Here is a 22,116-nt window from a genome sequence, read left to right as displayed (position 1 = left end):
CTGTAATTTCCTTACATGGACATATGGCATATTGGGGAAGTCAGAGATTTTAGTGTACACATCACCTGAAAAATGTTCACTGTATCCATTAAAGTAATTTCTCAACCCCCACTTCCCCTCACCACACCCTCTAGCCCTTGCCAGCAGGAAACTGTTCATTTTCTCTGACTAACAGAAACGAAAGCTAAAAACACTGGTGGGAGGAGTCTCCACATTGCTCCTATTCCATTCTCTCTGGGGCAATAGCAGAATAGGAGCAAGCCAGCACTAGTCAGCTAACTGACTCAATCAAGGCCTTTTTTCCTTGTTATCTTTGCACATACTTCATTTTCTTGGCGTTTCTGAAGATTACAACATCCTGCGGTTCCGTTTCTGGGAACTTTACTGATTTGTCTCCCCCCCTCGCACAAAATAAGCATTGTTTTCTGCATTGCTGAAGATCTCAAGATCTGGACTAGTGTTGAAAAAATTTCCAGTGAGGTGAGTACTGTTGCTTATTTTGTAAATGTGATCTTTTTCCTTCCTTGAAGTCCCCAAAATCACAAGGGGACAATCAGTGTTCGTTATTCAGGGTCATGGGATGATGGGAGTAGGGCTGGGTATTCAGAAAAGTTGCCGAGTTGCTTGATATGAATCCTTCATTTACTTAGGAAGATAACAGGATTCTTTTGTTCCACCACAACTGAGGACTGAACAAGAGAAAATGCATTTTGACCACTGCAGATTTTAAAACTAATTCTCTGAGTGTGTATTAGCGTAAGTTGGTACTTAGAAGAGGGCTTTGGTTATTTTGGCTGGAAGAAGCATTGGAAACTTGGTAGCTGTGGTGGGTTCTCAAGATAGTGATGTGAAAAAAGTATCATGAAAGAATATTAAGTAAAAAACACATCTGAACATAGAGGTGTATTATATGACATCATCTCAATTTTACAAAACATGAGAACAAATGTACACATAGAGTAGAAAATTTTTTTAAGTTTCACAAACACAGTTATTCATGGTACATGGTGTCTTAATATTTTCATAAATATGTTGATCTTTTACTTTAGCTCCATTCTACAGCGGGAGCTAGGGGCAGAATTTCAGTCATTTTGGAATTACTCTCTGCCCTCCTGAAAGTTAATGATTTTTTTTTTTCCTTGTGGCAGGGTATAGGGGAGTGGAGGGGAAGTCAATTAGGAAAAGGTTACTATTGCTTACTTTTCAAATTTTTAAAAGATGTTTTCTATAGCCTGGTACAATGTTCATGTGTGCTTAAATGGAATGTGAGATTTTTAAATGTTGATTTCAGAATTTTATTAGATAAATGTTAAGTTTATTAATTGCGTTGTTCAAATTTATTATGTCATTACAGATTTTTTTACCTTGTTCGTTTAGTAATTGAAACATAAACTGAAATCTCCTATTATAAAGTTTGCTTTTTCGGCCAGGCACAGAGGTTCACGCCTGTAATCCCAGTACTTTGGGAGACCAAGGTGAGCTGATCACTTGAGGTGTCAGAGGTTCCAGACCAGCCTGGCCAGCCTGGCGAAACCCCACCTGTATTAAAAGTACAAAAATTAGCGGGGTATGGTCGTGCATGCCTGTAATCCCAGCTACTCAGGAGACTGAGGCAGTAGAATTGTTTGAACCGGCAGGCAGAGGTTGCAGTGAGCCGAGATTGTGCCACTACACTCCAGCCTGGGCGAGTGAGCAAGACTCTGTCTCAAAAAAAAAAACTGTTTTTTTTCCTTGTAGTGCTCTCACAATCACATATATATGTGTACATATAATATACATTCACACACAAATATATGTATATATAATCATGTACACAAACAGGTACATACATATAAATATATGTGCATGTAGTGATGTCTGTGCATGTGTGTATACGAAGAGAAATATATACTAATTATAGTACCACGAAGCACTATAAAATAATAAATAATATCATTAGATAAATTAGATAAATTCATAACTAAAACTGTTATAATTTCCCAGGCATTGAACCTTTTATCGTTATGTGGTATCTGAAGTTACTTTTGGGCTTAAGGTATATTTAAAGTTACACAAACATAGATAAACTGGCTTTCTTTATTTATTCTTTGCAAGATAATTTTTAACAGTTTTTTTCACTTTTTGTTAAGAACATGTATGTAGATTTCTTAAATCAAATTTGATGAAAGTTGTCAATTAACAGGTCAGACCTTTTAGGTATATGCTGGTAATTAACAATCTGCTATTTTTTCTTCAATTTGTGACAAATTTATATCATCTCACTATCTAAGACAATTGCTTTAGTGTATTATCATGTTCTTTTTCTTTCTTCCCTTTACCATGCTGTTGGAATTTCTGTTTCTCTTCTCTTTGATCAGGGCTTTCTTTTTAAGGCATTAGGAGCACCTAAAAAAGTTTATTTTTCACTCTTTTTATCTTTTGGCTGGCAGCATTTTTAATTTTATTCATTGTTTTCTTATTAAATATTATTTCAATAGATGTTTTCTTGTGGCATGAGTCTTTGTCTTGCAAAAAGACTGCGGCCCTGAGTATCACAAAATAATTTTTGAGACTCTTCTATTTAAATATCATTGTGCCTAAATTAAAACTCTAAATGTAAAATTCTATTTTCCCTTAAGACAAGATGAAAGCACCTCTTCTGTGCAATGGAGCTAGATACATTTTGAAATTAAGAATCTGGAGGCTTCAGAAAGGCTATTTAGTGTATATATTCTAGATACTGTCTTACTGGAAACTCCACTGGGATATAAATAATTACTCCAAAATCAAAAACACTAATATTGCAAAACAAAACATGTGAACGTTCACATTTAAGTGAAATAAAGATTATACATAGCCTACTGTCATCCCAAATCTGGTTTTATTTTGCAAATAAATCGTGCTGTCACACTTGTTTAGAAACATGTGCTCGGTGCCACAAAGAAAAACCAGCACTTAAACAGGAAATTTCTCAGCAAAGCGTATTTGCTTCTACAGAAGGATGCTGCCTGCGTCAGTCACAACACACTGTCTAAGCTGACCAGATTGGCTACTGCTTTAAATTGTACAGGGCTAATTAGGCAGGAAGGAAGAGACTGTCCCTTAACAATTAGGCGGGAAGGCATGTCTGGGGTGCGGCAAAGGAGGGAAGGGTTGTTTACAGAACAAGAAAGAACAGGAAAGTTTGAAGAGGATCTTATTGTTTCTAGCACACTCACAAAATAAGTCAAAACTTTCCACTGAAAATTTTTTTTTTGGTTTTGCAATTGATATGGAACTTTGGACCAGTATTATATAAAAACGATTCCATTGTCCTGCTTCGGACAGTTTTGATGTAGCGATTCACTTTCAATTTGATTCTTGAATCTTTGTAGGTGATCTATGCCTCATCTGAAGGCTTACAGAGTAGTTTTGTTTATTATATTCTTCAGTTTGACTATAATGTGTTTTTGTATAGATTTTACCTTCATTCTCTGGACCTTTTCAATCCGAGGAGCCTCCTGTTCTCATAAGAATGGAGCAATTTTTTTTTTTATGGAATCTCGCTCTGTCACCCAGGCTGGAGTGCAGTGGTACAATCTCCGCTCACTGCAACCTCCATCTCTTGGGTTCAAGCGATTCTCCTGCCTCAGCCTCCTGAGTAGCTGGGACTGCAGGCGTGTGCCACCACACCTGGCTAATTTTTTGTATTTTCAGTGGAAATGAGGTCTCATGATGTTAGCCAGGATGCTCTTGATCTCTGGACCTCGTAATCCGACCGCCTCGGCCTTCCAGCATGCTGGGATTACAGGTGTGAGCCATCGCGCCTGGCCCAATTAATAGCCCCTGAAATTTAAATATCTTGGTTATACAAAAGATACACAAAGACATCATTCCCAAACTTTAAAAAATTCATTAATTAAAAATTTTTGGAATCCATATCTTGCACTGTCATCATGGAAGTGTACAGGTGTTAAGAGGTCAAGAGGAGTGACACTCTGTCCGTAAGGGGACTCTGAAAAATCTACCAGGAGACAAAGCCTCAGTTGAGTCTTAAGGTTGTATGGGAAGTAGTCAAAGAAAGAAATGTGGGAATGGCTTTCAGGGCAATAAGAAGGAACTAGAAAAGTCATGAGGCATGAAGACGCAAGGCGTCCAGCACCTTTGTGAAGCATAGATACAAGGAATACAAAAGTACTAGGAGCAAAAACGATGCAGCTTATTCAGCACTTTCTGAGACAGTATAGGAAGCAAGGAATTTTTGGAAAGAAAAAGGAGAAATATTGAAGGATTTCAGCGGAATATAAATGTGGCTTATCGAGAGAACACTGGTTGTGCAAAAAGAAATAATTAGACAAATCAAGTCTGAAATAAGAAAAATAAAACAACCAATAAAATAATTTCAGTGAATAAATACTGTGATGCTGCACTAGAAAGCATGCGGATTTTCAGCAAAGTGATGGTTTTATGGGTACGGAGAACAGAAGCCATGGTCTAGCACCAAAGAAGGGAGGATGCTAATGACAGCCAACTAGGGAAGAGTCAAGGAGAATAGTGTCGGTGCCGCAGCATGAAACTGTAGCGCTGTAGCAGAAGGTTATTCACATAAGGTGGGAGGCTGCAGCCCATTTACACCTAGGCCACTCCAGTCATACTGGGTGTGGGAAGATTTAAGAAACAAAAGGTGGGATCTGGGGAATAGGCTCCAGCCCTAGTAAAGGATAAGAAGAGGAACCAAGGGCTTTGACACTGCAGAGCTCACACACTAAACACTGAGACAATTGCTTGTTCTCAGACCTCCCTGTAACAACTGGACCCAACTCAACTATTCTCATTCAAAGGGAAGAATTTCTTAGACATTCCTAACACAGCAGTTCTCCACTCAATTTCTACAGTAACACATTTGGTCTTAGTAAGTCCCTCTTTATCACACATATTCATGAACAACTCTTTCATATGGGCCACTGACTCACATAGGCATACATCATCTTTTAAATTGTCTTATACACGTGTAACACTGTATACCATTTTCTCTTGTAGGCTCACTTATATCTGTAAAGATGGAAAAAAAATACAAGAACATTGTTCTACTGAAAGGATTAGAGGTCATCAATGATTATCATTTTAGAATGGTTAAGTCTTTACTGAGCAATGATTTAAAACTTAATGTAAAAATGAGAGAAGAGTATGACAAAATTCAGATTGCCGACTTGATGGAAGAAAAGTTCCGAGGTGATGCTGGTTTGGGCAAACTAATACAAATTTTCAAAGATATACCAACACTTGAAGACCTGGCTGAAACTCTTAGAAAAGAAAAGTTAAAAGGTAATTGGGAAGAGGGAACACCCATTCCCTGCAACCATCCCCAAACCCTCCCCAACCTTGATTAGACCCCCACCTCGGCCATACTTGAGATGTGTTTTCCCCAGTTTGTGACTCAACTGCTGAGACAATGTGGGTACTTCAGAGGCCAACAAGTTGACAACTTAGGGCATTCCATTACTGTTGTGGATTGATGGATTTCAGCGTGTCTATTTGGGATCAGTGAAAGAACAAAAGTGAGAGGGAGTTGAAGGGGGACTGAGACTTCTAGTACATTAGAAAGCTCATATAATAATAAAATCATAAAAATTGTTGTTTAAATTCAAAATATGTGCATTTAGTCAATTAATGTATCTGTTCTATTGAGACTATTTAACCCTTTATAATTTAAAAAAATGCAGTACTTAAATGTGAGCCTGCCTCTCAGAAGTGTGATCTCCCCTCTTGTTATATCAAGTTAAAAAAAAAAAAGGATTTAAAAAAGTCTAAGTTCAAAATCAGTATATCCTACATCATGGAAACCTTTGACTGGTTTCTATAATTTAAATAGCTTACCTGGGGAATGTGACCTATCAGTCTGTGTCATGAAAACATTTGTTTTTAAAAGGAAATGATAGGAGAACTACACTGTGAAAGGGTTGACTGAAGCACATGGAGTTCAGAGAACAGGAAGCATGTGCTCAGTGCACAGGGGAGGAGTGAGGAAAGTGCTGAGGAGCATGAGTCAGTGCCTGTGCCTATCTTGTGACTGCTGGCCTCCTTGAGGCCAGGCTGGGCTAATGCAGTAGAGGTAGACTGAAGCACAGCTGAACCCTCAAGCAGGAACTGAGAGCAAATTGTATTGAAACTGCTTCAGCTGTCGGAGATCGTTTATATGTCGTCTTTTTTTCTGCATTGGTTGTGAATAAAATTGAATCTATTCCAGCAAAACAACTAGCCCCATCAAGAAAGAGGAAGAAGGGAGTCGATCCTGCTTCACCTGCACCCTCCACAAGTGGCACTGTCAACACTGAAGGAGTAGAGGCAACTCCTGGAGCTCAGGTAAGCTTCAGGGAGAGGAGCAGGCTTCCAGTTCCACAGAGGAAGCTCTGCTATGGCTCTTCCACTCAACTTCTCCAGCAGGCAGTTATTTCTTCCATGCTTCCCATCAAGTTTCAGATTTACCAAATTGTATGATAACTTAACATCTTTTTGATGATCAAAGCAATGAGCCAAACACATGAATAAATATAATGTAAATATATATAACATAAATGTGATACCTTCGTTCTTGTAGAGTGGAGTGTCAACGTGACAGTCAGGTAAGTAAATACTTCGTCCATGTGTATAAAAACCTAGTTTTTCTAATCCCAAGTCAGCACATCCCGTAACAGAAATAATTAGAGAAATAATGTGTATAACATTCTCCTCTTTCTTCATTTAATGAAACCATCTATGCCCACCTCTTACAACTGACCAGAGATGGGCAGCAAGCTCTCAAGTTTCTAAGAAACACCTTCTTAGGAATAATGAAACCACTATCCAATAACGAAAATGTGCTCTACTTCAATTGGCACTGAAAACGAATAACAGAAAAATCAAACCACTTGCAGAAAAGAAAAAAAACAACCAAAGAAAAGGCTGGAACGAAAGGGAGTAAGATGTCCGAGAAGCAGACTCAGCCTTCCTGTCCTGCAGGAGCCGGCTTGTCCGCAGCCGTGGGCCGTTCCCCACCTCCCAAGACCTCATCATCAGCTCCACCCAACACTTCCTCAGCTGAGGTACACTATTCCTGGTCCCGTTTTGCTTTGTTTTTTTCAACCCAAAGTAAAGGACTGATTTCATCTGTTACTTAAAAATTGCATTGATAATTTGCTAGTTAATCAAATGTTCGTATTGAGAAATCACTACATTTTGATCTTTTGCTTCCACAGGGATACTTGATGAACTTGACATTATCTGTGACTGCAGGAAGTTTTCTGTTCTGTGTTGTCTGGGGAAGGGAGAGAGAGCTGTGGAGTACAGAACTGTCAGCTGTGGGCTCGCTGTCTACTGTATTCTATGTCAGACCTCTCCAGCACCTGCTAGTTTGTGAATGAGGTTATCCATACCTTCAGCACTTTTTCTTATAGATTAAACAACCCTCCTGCATTAAAAGTGTTCTATTGCAATTCAAGGAGACTGAGATGTTAAAGAGAAAATACGTTAAAGAAAACCCACTCTGAGCCCCAGGTTTCTGTGAGCATGCTACCTGCTAGAGCCCTGACACTGAGAAAGGCTACGGTAGTGGGAATGACACTCTGCAGAGTGTCTCCAGTCTGAGCCTACTGAGAGGATGGCATTCTGAGGGGTTTATCACACATGTGTTCTCACCCGCTGTAAGCTAACTGAATCTTGGGTAGAAACACTACGAGATGTGCTCTTAAAATTGCCCTGTCTACACTGGTGATAACTGAACACTCTTCATGTCTGTAGTTTGTAGTGGGCACCATTTTTCATTTTAAGTGTCATTTAACTTTGTCTATTTTTAGGCTCTGGCACTTTAAGCTGGTAAGAGAAATAGTATAAGAAATTATTTCATTCTAAAATTTATTATTTATCTATTTACTGTTGTTGTTGTTGTTGAGACAGAGTCTCGCTCTGTCACCCAGGCTGAAGTGCTGTGGCACGATCTCGGCTCACCGCAGACTCCACCTCCCGGGTTGCTGGGATTACAAGCGCCTGCCACCACACCTGGCTAATTTTTGTACTTTTAGTAGAGCCAGGGTTTCATCATTTTGGCCAGGCTGGTCTCGAACTCCTGAACTCAGGTGATCCACCCGCCTCGGCCTTCCAAAGTGCTGGGATTATAGGTGTGAGCCACCGTCCCTGGCCCTAAAATTTATTTTAAGTTACTTCATGACACTGGCTTTCAGTATCCACTGGTCTTATGTTGCTCTTATGCTTTATTTCTTAAGGATGATTCTGTTTAGAGAAAGGTCGTCTTTTCACTATATGGTCTCCTCTATTACTTCCTTTTGCTATTATACCAGTTTAAGGTATCATCTGCCCTGGCTAGCAATCCCTGTCTATCCTGACTCCAGCTCTAAACATCCGTGCCAGTTTTGGGGCCCTATGTTATACTGAGTTCACTGAATAGCAGTTCTGTATTTCTCAATTAGACATTTTTCTTTGTTCTCCTGTGCTATCATACGCAGAACCCGAAAACAGTGGCCAAATGTCCGGTAACTCCCAGAAGAAATATTCTCCAAAAGGGCCCAATGATAGTGAAGGTACTGAGTACAACGAAGCCATTTGAATACGAGACCCCAGAAATGGAGAAAAAAATAATGTTTCATGCTACAGTGGCTACACCAACACAGTTCTTCCATGTGAAGGTTTTAAACACCAACTTGAAGGAGAAATTCAATGGAAAGAAAATCATCGTCATATCAGATTATTTGGAATATGATAGTCTCCTAGAGGTCAACGAAGAGTCTTCTGTATCTGAAGCTGGTCCTAACCAAATGTTTGAGGTTCCAAATAAAATCATCAACAGAGCAAAGGAAACTCTGAAGACTGATATTCTTCACAAACAAGCTTCAGGAAATATTGTATATGGGATATTTATGCTACATAAGGTAAGTCCTCAAAATTTTTTTGTTTCATTTTTCCACCAACACCTGAAATTAAAAGCCTTGATGTGTGAGATGAAGCTTCGCCTATAAACTGGATATTAGAATCCAGGACTCTGAAGACGAATGGCAGGTGGATAAAGCCTTCTCTGAAGATAAGACTGGGATTAGGGGACCTGTTAATGTTTCTTTCCCAAGTTCTCCATCCCAGAACACTAAACTTTAGTCTTTACAGTAATGTTCACTGAGAAACCTTAAGACTTTATCAGTTGTTATTATCTATGCTAAGTGATCAAGGACAGTGTGAGGTCTACATCCATACACATGTAATACTAAGTTTATCCCTTTGGTTGTTATCTCTACTGTCATAAAAATCACATTGTTTTTATTTTGAATGAAGTATTGTCCTCTGAGGCTTGAGTTCTGGTTGTGACAGTCAGAATAAGAAATAAATTGACTGGAAAACTCATGACTGGAAAACAAATGCAGAAAGTAGGTAGGACAATGTTCTGACCAAATGAAACTAATTCATCATAAAGAAATGGAACAATTGGGAAATACGAATTTGGATGATACTTGGAAAATCAGGTAATCTAAATTTGTCATTTATATATAAGTAACCAAAAAAATAGAGCACAGAGTGCTTTTCCTGAAATGCTCCAGTCCAAATTCATGAAACTAGTTAGCATGAGATATTCAACCCCCCAAAAAAGCATCTATCCTCTGCTATTGATTCAAGCAATTTCTTATCTGATCAATATTCACTATCCATTATATTTGTTTCCTAGAACAAGCCATTTAACCTGCATTACTTTCTGTACACATTCTTTTTGTTTGTTTGTTTTTTGAGACGGAGTCTGGCTCTGTAGCCCAGGTTGTAGTGCAGTGGCGCGATCTCAGCTCACTGCAACCTTCGCCTCCTGGATTCAAGCGATTCTCCTGCCTCAGCCTCCCGAGTAGCTGGGACTATAGACGTGTGCCACTACGCCTGGCTAATTTTTTGTATTTTTAGTAGAGATGAGGTTTCACCATGTTAGCCAGGATGGTCTCGGTCTCCTGACCCTGTGATCTGCCTGCCTTGGCCTCCCAAAGTGCTGGGATTACAGGCATGAGCCACTGCGCCCGGCCTATGTACACACTCTTAAAAAGATGATTCTTATAAACCCAATTCTAGAATGATGAGTAATAGCGAAAAGCTGGAATGTTTGAGCTCAAGGACTTGGTTTCAGGAGGGGGTACAAATATTGAAAGAGACTCAGTAAACGCAGAAGGTAGAAAAAGTAATTAGAGAGTTACTAAAAGCTTGCTTTTTCTTACAGATTCCTCATCATTCACTGAATAAACAGTTGTAGCAGATATCCATTGTTTTTGCATAGGGCCAGAGACCTAAAAAGGCTATCAGAGATTTCAGCTTCCTCGGTATCAAGGTGCTATGGGAAGCATAGCTGCCCTGGAGGTGAAAGCAGTAGAAATTTGGAAGAAAACTCATTGTTCTAGAACTCTCATAGAAATACCTCAGATAGGAAAGACTTAAACAAAAAGGATATTGAGGGAGGGCTCTCTGCAAAGATCTGGCCTAAGATATATGCATATCTGTACTAGGAGTTGCTCTCCTGCATCTTGTTTAACTCTCTTACAAGGGACTTTAGCCCATATGTGGTTGTTATTAATTACATTCTCAGGAACAGAATATTAATTTTCTGTTACAGAAAACAGTAAATCAGAAGACCACAATCTATGAAGTTCAGGATGACAGAGGAAAAATGGATGTAGTGGGGACAGGACAATGTCACAATATCCCCTGTGAAGAAGGAGATAAGCTCCAACTTTACTGCTTTCGACTTAGAAAAAAGAACCAGATGTCAAAACTGATTTCAGAAATGCATAGTTTTATCCAGGTGAGAATTAAATAGGCAAATATTAGTTTTCCAAAGTGGAAATGATTTGCTTTAAGTTTTGGTAAAAACAAATTTGTAGATTTTTTTATAGAGTTCAGCAGGAGGCATGAGAAAACAGATGTTCTCCTTGTACTCACATTTCCTTTTTTAAATTATTTTTTTTCTGGATGGAATGATATGATAGGAAGGATACAATTTTAAAAAGAAAGAAAAGCTGAACTTTATTGAAGAAATTAAACTCTGAATTTTATATAAACTTTTAAGTGATTGTAGGGTTGGGATTTAAAATTACATGTTTTCCATTTGTGAATTCGAAAACGTCGTGTGTGTGTATGTGTGTGTGTGTGATACTTTCTAGTTTGTAACATTAAAATACACATATGTGTGTATTTAGTGATCCATAAAAATACCTAGTTTGAAAATTAAAATTATTTGCAGTGATCAAAATTATGTCCCACTGACAAAGTTGTATACAAAGGAGGCTCTCTAATTTGTTAATTTGAATTCAAATATTTACCTGTTAAGTTTCCTTACAGTACATGATTTTACACTGTTGCCATTTTGAATGTTTTTAATTATTTATTTCAGTAGGTTTTTGAGAAACAGGTGGTGCTTCGTTATAGGAATAAGTTCTTTAGTGGTGATTTGTGACATTTTGATGCACCTCGTCCAAGCAGTGTACACTGTACCCAATGTGTAGTATTTTATCCCTCACCCCCTCCCACTCTTTCCCTTGAGTCCCCAAAATCCACTGTATCATTCTTATGCCTTTGTGTTCTCGTAGCTTACCTCCCACTTATAAGTGAGAACATACAATGTGTGGTTTTCCATTCCTGACTTACTTCACTTAGAATAATCGTCTCCAATTCCATCCAGGTTGCTGTGAATGCCATTAGTTTGTTCCTTTTTGTGGATGAGTAATAGTATTCCCTGGTGTATACATACCCCATTTCTTTATCCATTTGTTTACTGATGGGCATTTGGGCTGGTTCCATATTTTTGCAATTGTGAATTGTGCTGCTGTAAACATGCATGTGCAATGATCTTTTTTTGTATAATGACTTCTTTTCCTCTGGTAGATACCCAGTAGTGGGATTGTTGGATCAAATGGTAGATCTGCTTTTCAGTTGTTTATTTATTTATTTATTTATTTATTTATTTATTTATTTATTTATTTTTGAGATGGAGTCTCGCTCTGTCGCCCAGGCTGGAGTGCAGTGGCGCCATCTCAGCTCACTGCAAGCTCCGCCTCCCGGGTTTACGCCATTCTCCTGCCTCAGCCTCCCCAGTAGCTGGGACTACAGGCACCCGCCACCTCGCCCGGCTAGTTTTTTGAATTTTTTAGTAGAGACGGGGGTTTTCACCGTGTTAGCCAGGATGGTCCCGATCTCCTGACCTCGTGATCCGCCCGTCTCGGCCTCCCAAAGTGCTGGGATTACAGGCTTGAGCCACCGCGCCCGGCCAGCTTTTCAGTTCTTTAAGGAATCTCTACACTGTTTACTACAGTGGTTCTACTAGTTTACATTCCCACCAGCAGTGTAGAAGTGTTCCCTTTTCACCACATCCATGCCAGCGTCTATTTAAAAAATTTTTTTGATTATGGCCATTCTTTGCAGGAGTAATGTGGCATCATTTTGTGATTTTGATTTGCATTTCCCTGATCATTAGTGATGTTGAGCGTTTTTCCTTATCTTGTTGGCTATTTACATATATTCTTTTGAGAACTGTCTATTCACGTCCTTAGCCCACTGTTTGATGGGATTGTTTGTATTTGAAATGCTTGTTCCCCGGTGCCATAAAGAAATAGTATTTGAATATAAATTTAGTTTTTTCAGCAAGGCCATTTTTATAGTTTTTGTAGAAAGGGTACACTAGCCAGCAGTTTTGCCACAAGAGTATACCAAACAAAGGAGACAAGGTCATTTATAACCAGATGCATCCACCCTACTGCTGCATTCAGTTTCCATTGGCTGAGACGGGACCTCACATTCTGTATTTATCCCAACTGGCTAGCAACTTAGAACTTTTTAAAAGAGGCAAAGGCAGAGGAGAACAAAGGAAGGTGGAAGTAACTTGTGGAATGTTGAGAAAGGTAAAAAAGCCTTTAAATAAGGAAGAGGAACAGGCTATGACCTAATGCTTGTTTGGATCAGTATAAGCGTGTTAGGTCAAATATTTAGGCTAAATTGTGAGAGCTAAGAACATAAAGTACATTGATTTTTTATTACAGCTAGCAGATATTTAAGAATGTTAGTACAGGTCTTTGAATACATTTTGCCTTTAAGAGAAGTTACTATTTATTTCTAATTAGATGGGGAGGAAAATTTTTAAGGAGGAACCTCTACTTTTTTATAATTTCCCCTCTTCTTATTTCATAATTCTTCTTTAAACTTGTTTAATATGTTTTGACTTAATTGTTTTGTTTGTCCTTTTAAGAGAAGTCATTTTTCAGAAGAGGGTGGAAGACAGTTAGGAGCTACCTCTGTAAGAGTAGCAGAGATAAGTTTTTGTGTAAAATTTCGAAGGCAGGGAATAATATAACAGCCTACAAGAATAAGTACACCAATAACAAGAGCGAACAAGGTGAGAATTGAAGTTAAAAATTTTTTTATCCACTGAACCAATGTTTTATTATTTTAGAAAAAGGGTTATTTATTTTAGAATTGTTGGCAAGTTTATCGGATAGGGCTGTTAATCCTTGTAACACTTTTGTTATAGTTTTATCGGGGCAGTATTTTTAGGAACAAAGGTATAACACTGAGTTTTAATTATGACCCAAACATCTTCTTATTTTGCTAATATTATATTTAAAGCTATTTTATTTTTCTGGGCCATCTGGCTGGTAGGTCCTAATTGCTTAGCTTTCTCTTTGATGGCGTCCTCAGTGTAATTTATGAATCGTTGCTGATCGTAATAGATATAGTTTATTTAGTCTACTTTTTATTTTTATTTTTATTTTTTTATTTTTTTTCTAAATAAACATTAAATTTTATTGAAGAATGGAAAGAAAAGCTACTCTCGGAATCACTAATTGTTGGTCCCTTAATTGTATGTATTTTTCTTTTTTTTTTTATTTTTTATTTTTTATTGTACTTTAAGTTCTAGGGTACATGTGCATAACGTGCAGGTTTGTTACATATGTATACTTGTGCCATGTTGGTGTGCTTTTTAAAAAAATTTATAGTTACTTACCAGAACAACGTGGATTTAAATTCTGCAGCTATTTGATTTTGTGCTTTACACTTATTTGGCACTTCTCATAGGACCTTAATAGTATTATGTAAACCTAAGGATTAAAGGACTCATGAGGAGTTTCCTTTGGCCTGCCGTGTCTTGTTTTTACTTTTTTTATTTTAGATTGGTGAAATACCAGGGTGAAGGGGATAGCCAATTGATTAGAGCATAAGTACTGCTCCAATTATTTGGCAGAGTGTCTAGTAAAGGTCCTCTACAGTACCACCACACATTTGCTTGGGGATGGCTAAGTGTGGACTGATGGACAAGCTCTTGGAAAGGCTTGAGCTCCTTGCATCATTTTATGCTTCTAAGGAACACCAAATTTTCTTCTTGCCATGAGAGGCAACTAATAAACCTGGCATTCAGAGGTGGAAGCCAGACTGCCCTCGGGGACAGACCCCCAGGGTGTTGAATTTCAGGAAATAGCAGATAGAGAGCTCGGCATGATGGATTATCCTAAGTCATGGGATTTTGCAAGACAGCCACCATACAGTCCATTTCTGATCGATGAGGAGACCATCTGAGTAGAAAGGGGATAATCTGAACCTCTGGCCTTCTATGCATACAGGCATAATAATCATTTTTGTTTAAAGTGCAAACAGAATATTTAATTCATTCCAGCCAGGCATTTGCATCTTGATATATTGTCTTGATGACTAAAGTCTGTCTTAGATCCCTTATTTTTACAATAGACACCCTAGTTTTATTATTGATATAGGAGCAACCATTGTGGGATCTAGAACAGAGCCTACCAAAGAAGGGGAAGATGGGGGAATAACGCGTATTTAAAAAATACCTAGGGGGTCTTTTTCATTTATGTTAATCCCCGTACCATAGAAGCGACTAACGGCAGGTCTAGAGTTAGTTAAGGTGGAGGTGGTGATAAAGAGAAGGACAGGGTGCCAGTTAGAAGGGGTAGCCCTTTTAGTGAAGTAGATGAAGGGTTTTAGATCTGCACAAACCTTTTTTGTGGAAGTATAACTTTGCTCTTGAGTAGTTTAAAGGATGTAGTCCCATTTATTACAAGGTTGCCAGGCTGTAGGAGCAGAAAATCGGTGTCTTGGCTGCAGGTGATCACAACGTTGAGTGCTATGGGTAACTGTCAATTAGAGGACCGGGACATAAATATTTGTGTGAAAAGGCTAGCTGTCGTTAATCTTTGTTATTTCCACAAAGTATGACAAAACAAGCATTAAAGGCAATGGTCTAAGGTGAGTTAGACTTAGTTACATTTATAACAAAGGAGCTAACAACAAATTTTAAAAAGAAAAAACAATAAAAAAGATATATTTAAATGAAACTTTCTTTAACTTTAACTTTAACTTAGTAGGGCTTAATCTTAGTACGGTAAACCATAATTCTAACGAAGAAGATGTTTTCTTGACTCGAGTATGATGGGTCCATTCTTCCTCAGCTGTGCAGATGGCAGTCTCAGTGGTTAACAACAAAAGATAGGGTCCTTCCCAGGCTGGCTCGAGGTTTTTTTTTTTTTTTTTTTTTTTTTTTTTTTATCTTTTAATAAGAACATGGTTTTCAGGCTGGTGCTGGTGTACTGGAAATTCTAGGGGTGGTACCTGTGCTAAAAGACTTTTAGTTCTGAGGGAAAGGAAAGTGGAAAATAGGTATATAATTTTTGTTGCATATCCCGGGGCTTGAAGCCCCATGGTGACCCTTTCCACTCCATTCTTGCTCAGGGCCGCCCAAAGGTTGCCGTGGCCCTGCCCCGTCTTGAGGTCTTGGCCTTCTTGTGGCCTTTACCACCCCTGCGTGCTATGGCCTTGGGGATGAGGGGTACTGTGATTTACCCGGCCATCCTTGGGACTTAAAAAAAATAAACACCTTTTTATATTTGACTATTTTTTGTGTACTTTTATACTAAATAAGCTAAATTTTACCTTTATAGTAATGTGCTATTAATGTTAAATTTAGTTTTAATAATATCTTGTAGACATCATTTATTCAATTTTAATGTCTGACTATAAAGTAAAACTTTTATAGACTCATTTTAATTTTTTATATTTGTTTTTTTCTTACTGATTTGTTTGAAATCTTCATAGATTCTGGATACTAATCCTTTGTCAGATGCATAGTTTGTGAATATTTTCTCCCATTCTGTGGGTTGTCTGTTTACTGATTGTTTCTTTTGCTGTGCAAAAGCTTTTTAGCTGAATTAAGTCCCATCTATTCATCTTTGTTTTTGTTGCATTTGCTTTTGGGTTCTTAGTCGTGAAGTCTTTGCCTAAGCCAATGTCTAGAAGGGTTTTTCCGAAGTTTTCTTCTAGAATCTTTATGGTTTCTGGTCTTAGATTTAAGTTCTTGATCCATCTTGAGTTGATTTTTGTATAAGGTGAGAGATGAGCATCCAGTTTCATTCTTCTACCTGTAGCTTGCCAATTATCCCAGCACCATTTGTTGAATAGGATGTCCTTTCCCCACTTAATGTTTTTGTTTGCTTTGTCAAAGATCAGTTGGCTATAAATATTTGAGTTTATTTCTGGGTTCTCTATTCTGTTCCATTGGTCTATATGCCTATTTTTATACCCAGAACCATGCTGTTTTGGTGACTATGGCCTTATAGTATAGTTTGAAGTCAGATAATAGGATTTTTCCTGATTTCTTCCTTTTGTTCTTTTTCCTTAGTTTTGCTTTGGCTATGTGGGCTGTTTTTTGGTTCCATGTGAATTTTAGGATTTTTTTTTCTAGTTCTGTGAAGAATGACAGTGGTATTTGGATGGGAATTGCATTGTATTTGTAGATTGCACTTCATCAAGTGTATGTATATGCCAAAATTTATCAGATTTTATACTTCCAATGTATGCACTGTGTTGTATGCCAGTTATGCCTCAATAAATCCATTTTAAAAACAACAGGAAAATGTATCCTGTTTTCTTCTTTTGTTTTGTTGTTTTGTTTTGCTTTGTTTTTGACGCAGTCTCGCTCTTGTCCCCCAGGCTGGAGTGCAATGGCGCGATCTCAGCTCACTGCAACCTCCATCTCCTGGGTTCAGGTGATTCTCCTGCCTCAGCCTCTTGAGTAGCTGGGATTACAGGCACTTGCCACCACGCCCAGCTAATTTTTGTATCTTTAGTAGAGACGGGGTTTCACCATGTTGGCCAGGCTGGTCTCAAACTCCTGACCTCAGGTGATCTGCCTGGCTCAGTCTCCCAAAGTGCTGGAATTATAGGCATGAGCCACCGTGCCCGGCCAGTATGGTCATTTTCACAATATTGATTCTACCCATCCCCGAGCATAGGATGTGTTTCCGTTTGTTTGTGTTGTCTATGATTTCTTTCAGCAGTGTTTGCAGTTTTCCTTGAGAGGTCTTTCACTTCCTTGGTTAGGTATATTCCTAAGTGTTTTGTTATTTTATTTTATTTTATTATTTGCAGCTGTTGTGAAAGTGGTTGAGTTCTTGATTTCATTCTTAGCTCGGTTGCTGGTGGTGTATAGCAGAGCTACTGATTTTCATACTCTAATTTTGTATCCTGAAACTTTGCTTGAAACTTTGCTGAATTCGTTTACCAGTTCTAGGAGTTTTTTGAATGAGTCTTTAGGGTTTCCCAGGTATATAATCATATCATCAGCAAACTGACAGTTTGACTTCCTTGTACTGATTTGGATTTCCTTTATTTGTTTCTTTTGTCTGATGCTCTGGATAGGACTTCCAGTACTATGTTGAATAGAAGTGGTGAGAGTAGTCATCCTTGTCTTGTTCCAGTGCTTATGGGGAATGCTTTCATTTTTCCCTGTTCAGTATAATGTTGGCTGTGGGTTTGTCATAGATGGCTTTTATTACCTTAAGGTGTATCACTTCTATGCCAATATTGCTGAGGGTTTTAATCATAAAGTGATGCTGGATTTTGTCAAATGCTTTTTTTGTGTGTGTCTACTTAGATGATCAGGTGATTTTTGTTTTTAATTCTATTTGTGTGGTGTATCACATTTATTCACTTGTGTGTGTTAAACCATCCCTGCATCCCTGGTATGAAACTGACTCGATCATGGTGGATTATCTTGACATGCTGTTGGATTGTGTTAGCTAATATTTTGTTAAAGATTTTTGCATCTATGTTCATCAAGGATATTGGTATGTAGTTTTTTTGTTGTTGTCGTTATGTCCTTTCCTGGTCTTGGTATTAGGGCGATACTGGCTTCATAGAATGATTTAGGGAGGATTCTCTCTTTCTCTATCTTGTGAAATAATGTCAATAGGATTGGTACCAATTCTTCTTTGAATGTCCGATAGAATTTAGCTGTGAATCCATCTGGTCCTGGGCTTTTCTTTATTGGAAATTATTTTTTATTACCATTTCAATCTCACTGCTTATTATTGCTTCATTCAGAGTTTCTATATCTTCCTGGTTTAACCTAGGAGGGTTGTATATTTTCAGGAATTTATCCATCTCCTCTAGGTTTTCTACTTTATGCATATAAAGATGTTCATAGTACCCTTGAATGATCTTTTGTATTTGTGTGATATCAGTTGTAATATTTCTCATTTTGTTTTTAATTGAACTTATTTTGATCTTCACTCTTCTTCTCTTGGTTAATTTCACTAACGGCCTATCAATTTTATTTACTTTTTCAAAGAACCAGCTTTATGTTTCATTTATCTTTTGTGTTGTTCTTTGTTTATCTGTCACAATTTCATTTAGTTCTGCTTTGATCTTTGTTATTTCTTTTCTTCTGCTGCATTCTGGTTTGGTTTGTTCTTGTTTCTCTGGTTCCTTGAGGTGTGACTCTAGATTATCTATTGTACTCTTTCAGGGTTTTTGATGTAGGCATTTAATGCTATGAACTTTCTTCTTAGCATCACCTTTGTTGTATCTCAGCGGTTTTATAGGTTGTGTCTCTATTATCGCTCATTTCAAAGAATTTTTTAGTTTTCCTTTTGATTCATTATTGACTCAATGATCATACGGGAGCAGGTTATTTAATTTCCATGTATTTGCATGGTTTTAAGGTTCCTTTTAGAGTTGAGTTCCAATTTTATTCCACTGTAGTCTGAGAGAGTACTTGATATAATTTCAATTTTTTTTTAATTTTTGAGACTTGTTTTGTGGCCTATTATATGGCCTATCTTGGAGAATATTCCATGTGCTGATGAAAAGAATGTATATTCTGCAGTTGTTGGGTAGAACGTTCTGTAAATATCTGTTAAATCCATTTGTTGTAGGGTATAGTTTAAGTCCAAAAATTTTTGTTTGTTGACTTTCTGTCTTGATGACCTGTCTAGTACTTTCAGTGGAGTATTGAAGTCAACCAGTATTATTGTGTTGCCATCCATCTTATTTCTTAGGTTTAGTAGTAATTGTTTTATAAATTTGGGAGCTCCAGTGTTAGGATTGTGATATTTTCCTGTGGGACTAGTTCTTTTAGCATTATATAATGTCCCTCTTTGTCTTTCTTAACTGCTATTGCTTTAAAGTTTGTTTTGTCTGATGTAAGAATAGCTACTCCTGCTCCCTTTTGGTGTCCTTTTGCATACAGTATCTTTTCCTACCCCTTTATCTTATGTTTATGTGAGGCCTTATGTGTTAGGTGAGTATCTTGAAGACAGTAGATACTTAGTTGGTGAATTCTTACTCATTTTGCCATTCTGTACGTTTTAAGTGGAGCATTTTGACCATTTACATTCAGTGTTAGTATTGAGATGTGAGGTACTATTCTATTCATCATGCCATTTGTTGCCTGAATATCTTACTTTTTTAGTAGTGTGTGGTTGGTTTATAAGTCCTACAACATTTATGCTTTAGATGTTTTATGTTCTATTTTGGTGTATTTTGAGTATTCATTTCAAGATTTAGAGCTCTTTTCAGCAGTTCTTATAGTGCTGTCTTGGTAGTGGCTAATTCAGCATTTGTTTGTCTGAAAAAGACTTGATCTTTCCTTCATTTATGAAGCTTAGTTTCACTAGATACACATTCTTGGCTGATAATTGTTTTGTTTAAGAAGGCTAAAGATAGTACTCCAAACCTTTCTAGTTTGTAGGGTTTCTGTTGAGAAATCTGCTTTTAATCTGATAGGTTCCTTTATAAATTACCTGATACTTTGCTTCACAGCTCTTAAGATTCTTTTCGTCATCTTGACTTTAGAATGCCTGGTGATTATGTGCCTAGGTGATGATCTTTTTTGCAATGTATTCCCTGGGTGTTCTTTGAGCTTCTTGTATTTGGATGTCTAGATCTCCAGGAAAGTCAGGGAAGTTTTCCTCAATTAATCCCTCAAATATGTTTTTCAAACTTTTAGATTTCTCTTCTTCCTCGGGAATACCAGTTATTCTTAGGTTTGGTTGTTTAACAGAATCTCAAACTTCTTGGAGGCTTTTTCGTATCTTCTTTTTTTTTTTTTTTTTTTTTTTGAGACAGACTTTCACTCTTATTGCTCAGGCTGGAGTGCAATGGGGCGATCTCGAATCACTGCAACCTCCACCTCCCAGGTTCAAGCAATTCTCCTGCCTCAGCCTCCGTAGTAGCTGGGATTACAGGTGCCTGCCACCACGCCCAGTTAATTTTTTGTATTTTTAGTAGAGACGGGGTTTCACTACGTTGGCCAGGCTGGTCTCGAACTCCTGACCTCAGGTGATCCACCTGCCTCAGTCTCCCAAAGTGCTGAGACTGGAGGCGGGAGCCATTGTGTCCAGCAGCTTTGTTCATTTTTAATTCGTTTTTCTTCATCTTTGTCAGATTAGGTTAATTCACAAACCTTGTCTTCAAACTCTGAAGTTCTTTATTCTACTAGTTTGATTATATTGCTAAGACTTTTCAGTGTCTTTTGGATTTCTCCAAGTGGGTTCTTCATTTCTAGAAGCTGTGATTTTTTTTTTTTTTTTATGCTATCTATTTGTTTGGAGATTTTTCCATTCATTGCCTGTAACATTTTTTTTTAAATTTATTTAAGTTGGTACACCTTTCTCTGGTGCCTGCTTGGGTAGTTTAATAATCAACCTTCTTAATTCTTTTCTGACAATTCAGAGATTTCTTCTTGGGTTGGATCCATTGCTGGTAAACTAGTATAATCTTTTGGGGGTGCTAAAGAACCTTGTTTTGTCATATTACCAGAATTGTTTTTCTGCTTCCTTCTCATTTGGGTATACTATGTCAGAGGAAACATCTGGGACTCAAGGGCTGTTATTAGGATTTTTTTTTTGTCCCACAGGGTGCTCCCTTGATGTGGTGCTCTCCCCCCTTCCCCAAAGGATGGGGCTTCCTGAGAGCTGAACTACAGTGATTGCTATTTCTCTTCTGGATCTAGCCACCCAGCAGATCTACTGTGCTCCAGGCTCCAGGCTGGTACTGGGTAGTGTCTGCAAAGAGTCCTGTGATGTGGTTCATCTTCAGGTCTCTCAGCCATGGATATCAGTACCTGCTTCAGTGGAGGTGGCAAGGCAGTGAAGTGGACTCTGTGAGGGTCCTTGGCTTTAATTTTGTTTATTGGGATAGTTTTGTGTTGGTTGTCCTCCAGCCAGGAGTGGAGCTATTAAGAGAGCATCAGCTGCAATAGTATAGGGAGGATACAAGCTTGCCTTAGGGTCACTTGGATAAGATTTGGGTTTCTCAGGTGGTGGGTGGGGCCTCAGAGCTCCCAAGAGGTTCTGTCCTTTGTCTTCTGGCTACCAGGGCAGGTAGAGAAAGACCATCAGGTGGGGGCAGGTTCAGATTCCCCTTGGACAGGGATAGCTGTGCCTGCTGTAGGGGATGGGGTGTGATTCTCAGGCCAATGGATTTATGTTCCCAAGGGGATTATGGCTGCCTCTGCTGTGTCATGCAGGTTGCCATGCAAGTGCTGGAAAGCTGGCAGTTACAGGCCTCATCCAGTTCCCACACAGCCTGAAAGGCCGATCTCACTCCTACCATGCCCCCACCAACAGCACTGAATTTATTTCCAGAGAGCAGGTGAGCAGAGCTGAGAATCTGCTACCAGCCTCCCAGCCGAGAAAGCAAGCAGGACTTTCTACCTGCCCTGGTAGCCAGAAGACAAAGGACATAATCTCTTGGGAGCTCTGTGGCCCCACCCACCACCTAAGAAACTCAAATCTTATCCAAGTGACCCTAGGGCAAGCTTATATCCTCCTTGTATTATTGCAAGTGATGCTCTCTTAAAAGCTC

General features: G+C 38.4%; 1 protein-coding gene across 2 annotated transcripts in view; it reads left to right on the top strand.

The window, feature by feature from the left end:
* Nucleotides 1-200: 200 nt before the first annotated feature.
* The window catches only part of IFI16 (interferon gamma inducible protein 16), a 42,284-nt gene continuing 20,368 nt past the window's right edge, over nucleotides 201-22,116 (top strand). Inside the window, exons 1-6 of one of the 2 annotated variants that reach the window (XM_010356742.2) lie at nucleotides 201-480; nucleotides 4,999-5,283; nucleotides 6,206-6,321; nucleotides 6,873-7,040; nucleotides 8,457-8,879; nucleotides 10,583-10,771. In XM_010356742.2, coding sequence (XP_010355044.1) covers nucleotides 5,019-5,283; nucleotides 6,206-6,321; nucleotides 6,873-7,040; nucleotides 8,457-8,879; nucleotides 10,583-10,771 — 1,161 coding nt within the window. In that variant the 5' untranslated portion in view covers nucleotides 201-480; nucleotides 4,999-5,018. Of the gene's footprint in view, nucleotides 481-1,354; nucleotides 1,476-4,998; nucleotides 5,284-6,205; nucleotides 6,322-6,872; nucleotides 7,041-8,456; nucleotides 8,880-10,582; nucleotides 10,772-22,116 lie in introns of those variants that run through there. The other variant, XM_030937108.1, reaches the window with a different exon arrangement.

The sequence above is a fragment of the Rhinopithecus roxellana genome, chromosome 8, assembly GCF_007565055.1.
Source record: "Rhinopithecus roxellana isolate Shanxi Qingling chromosome 8, ASM756505v1, whole genome shotgun sequence".
NCBI classification, from domain to species: Eukaryota; Metazoa; Chordata; class Mammalia; order Primates; family Cercopithecidae; genus Rhinopithecus; species Rhinopithecus roxellana.
Note: the sequence above shows the minus strand (reverse complement) of the source record. Positions and strands in the feature narration are given on the sequence as shown.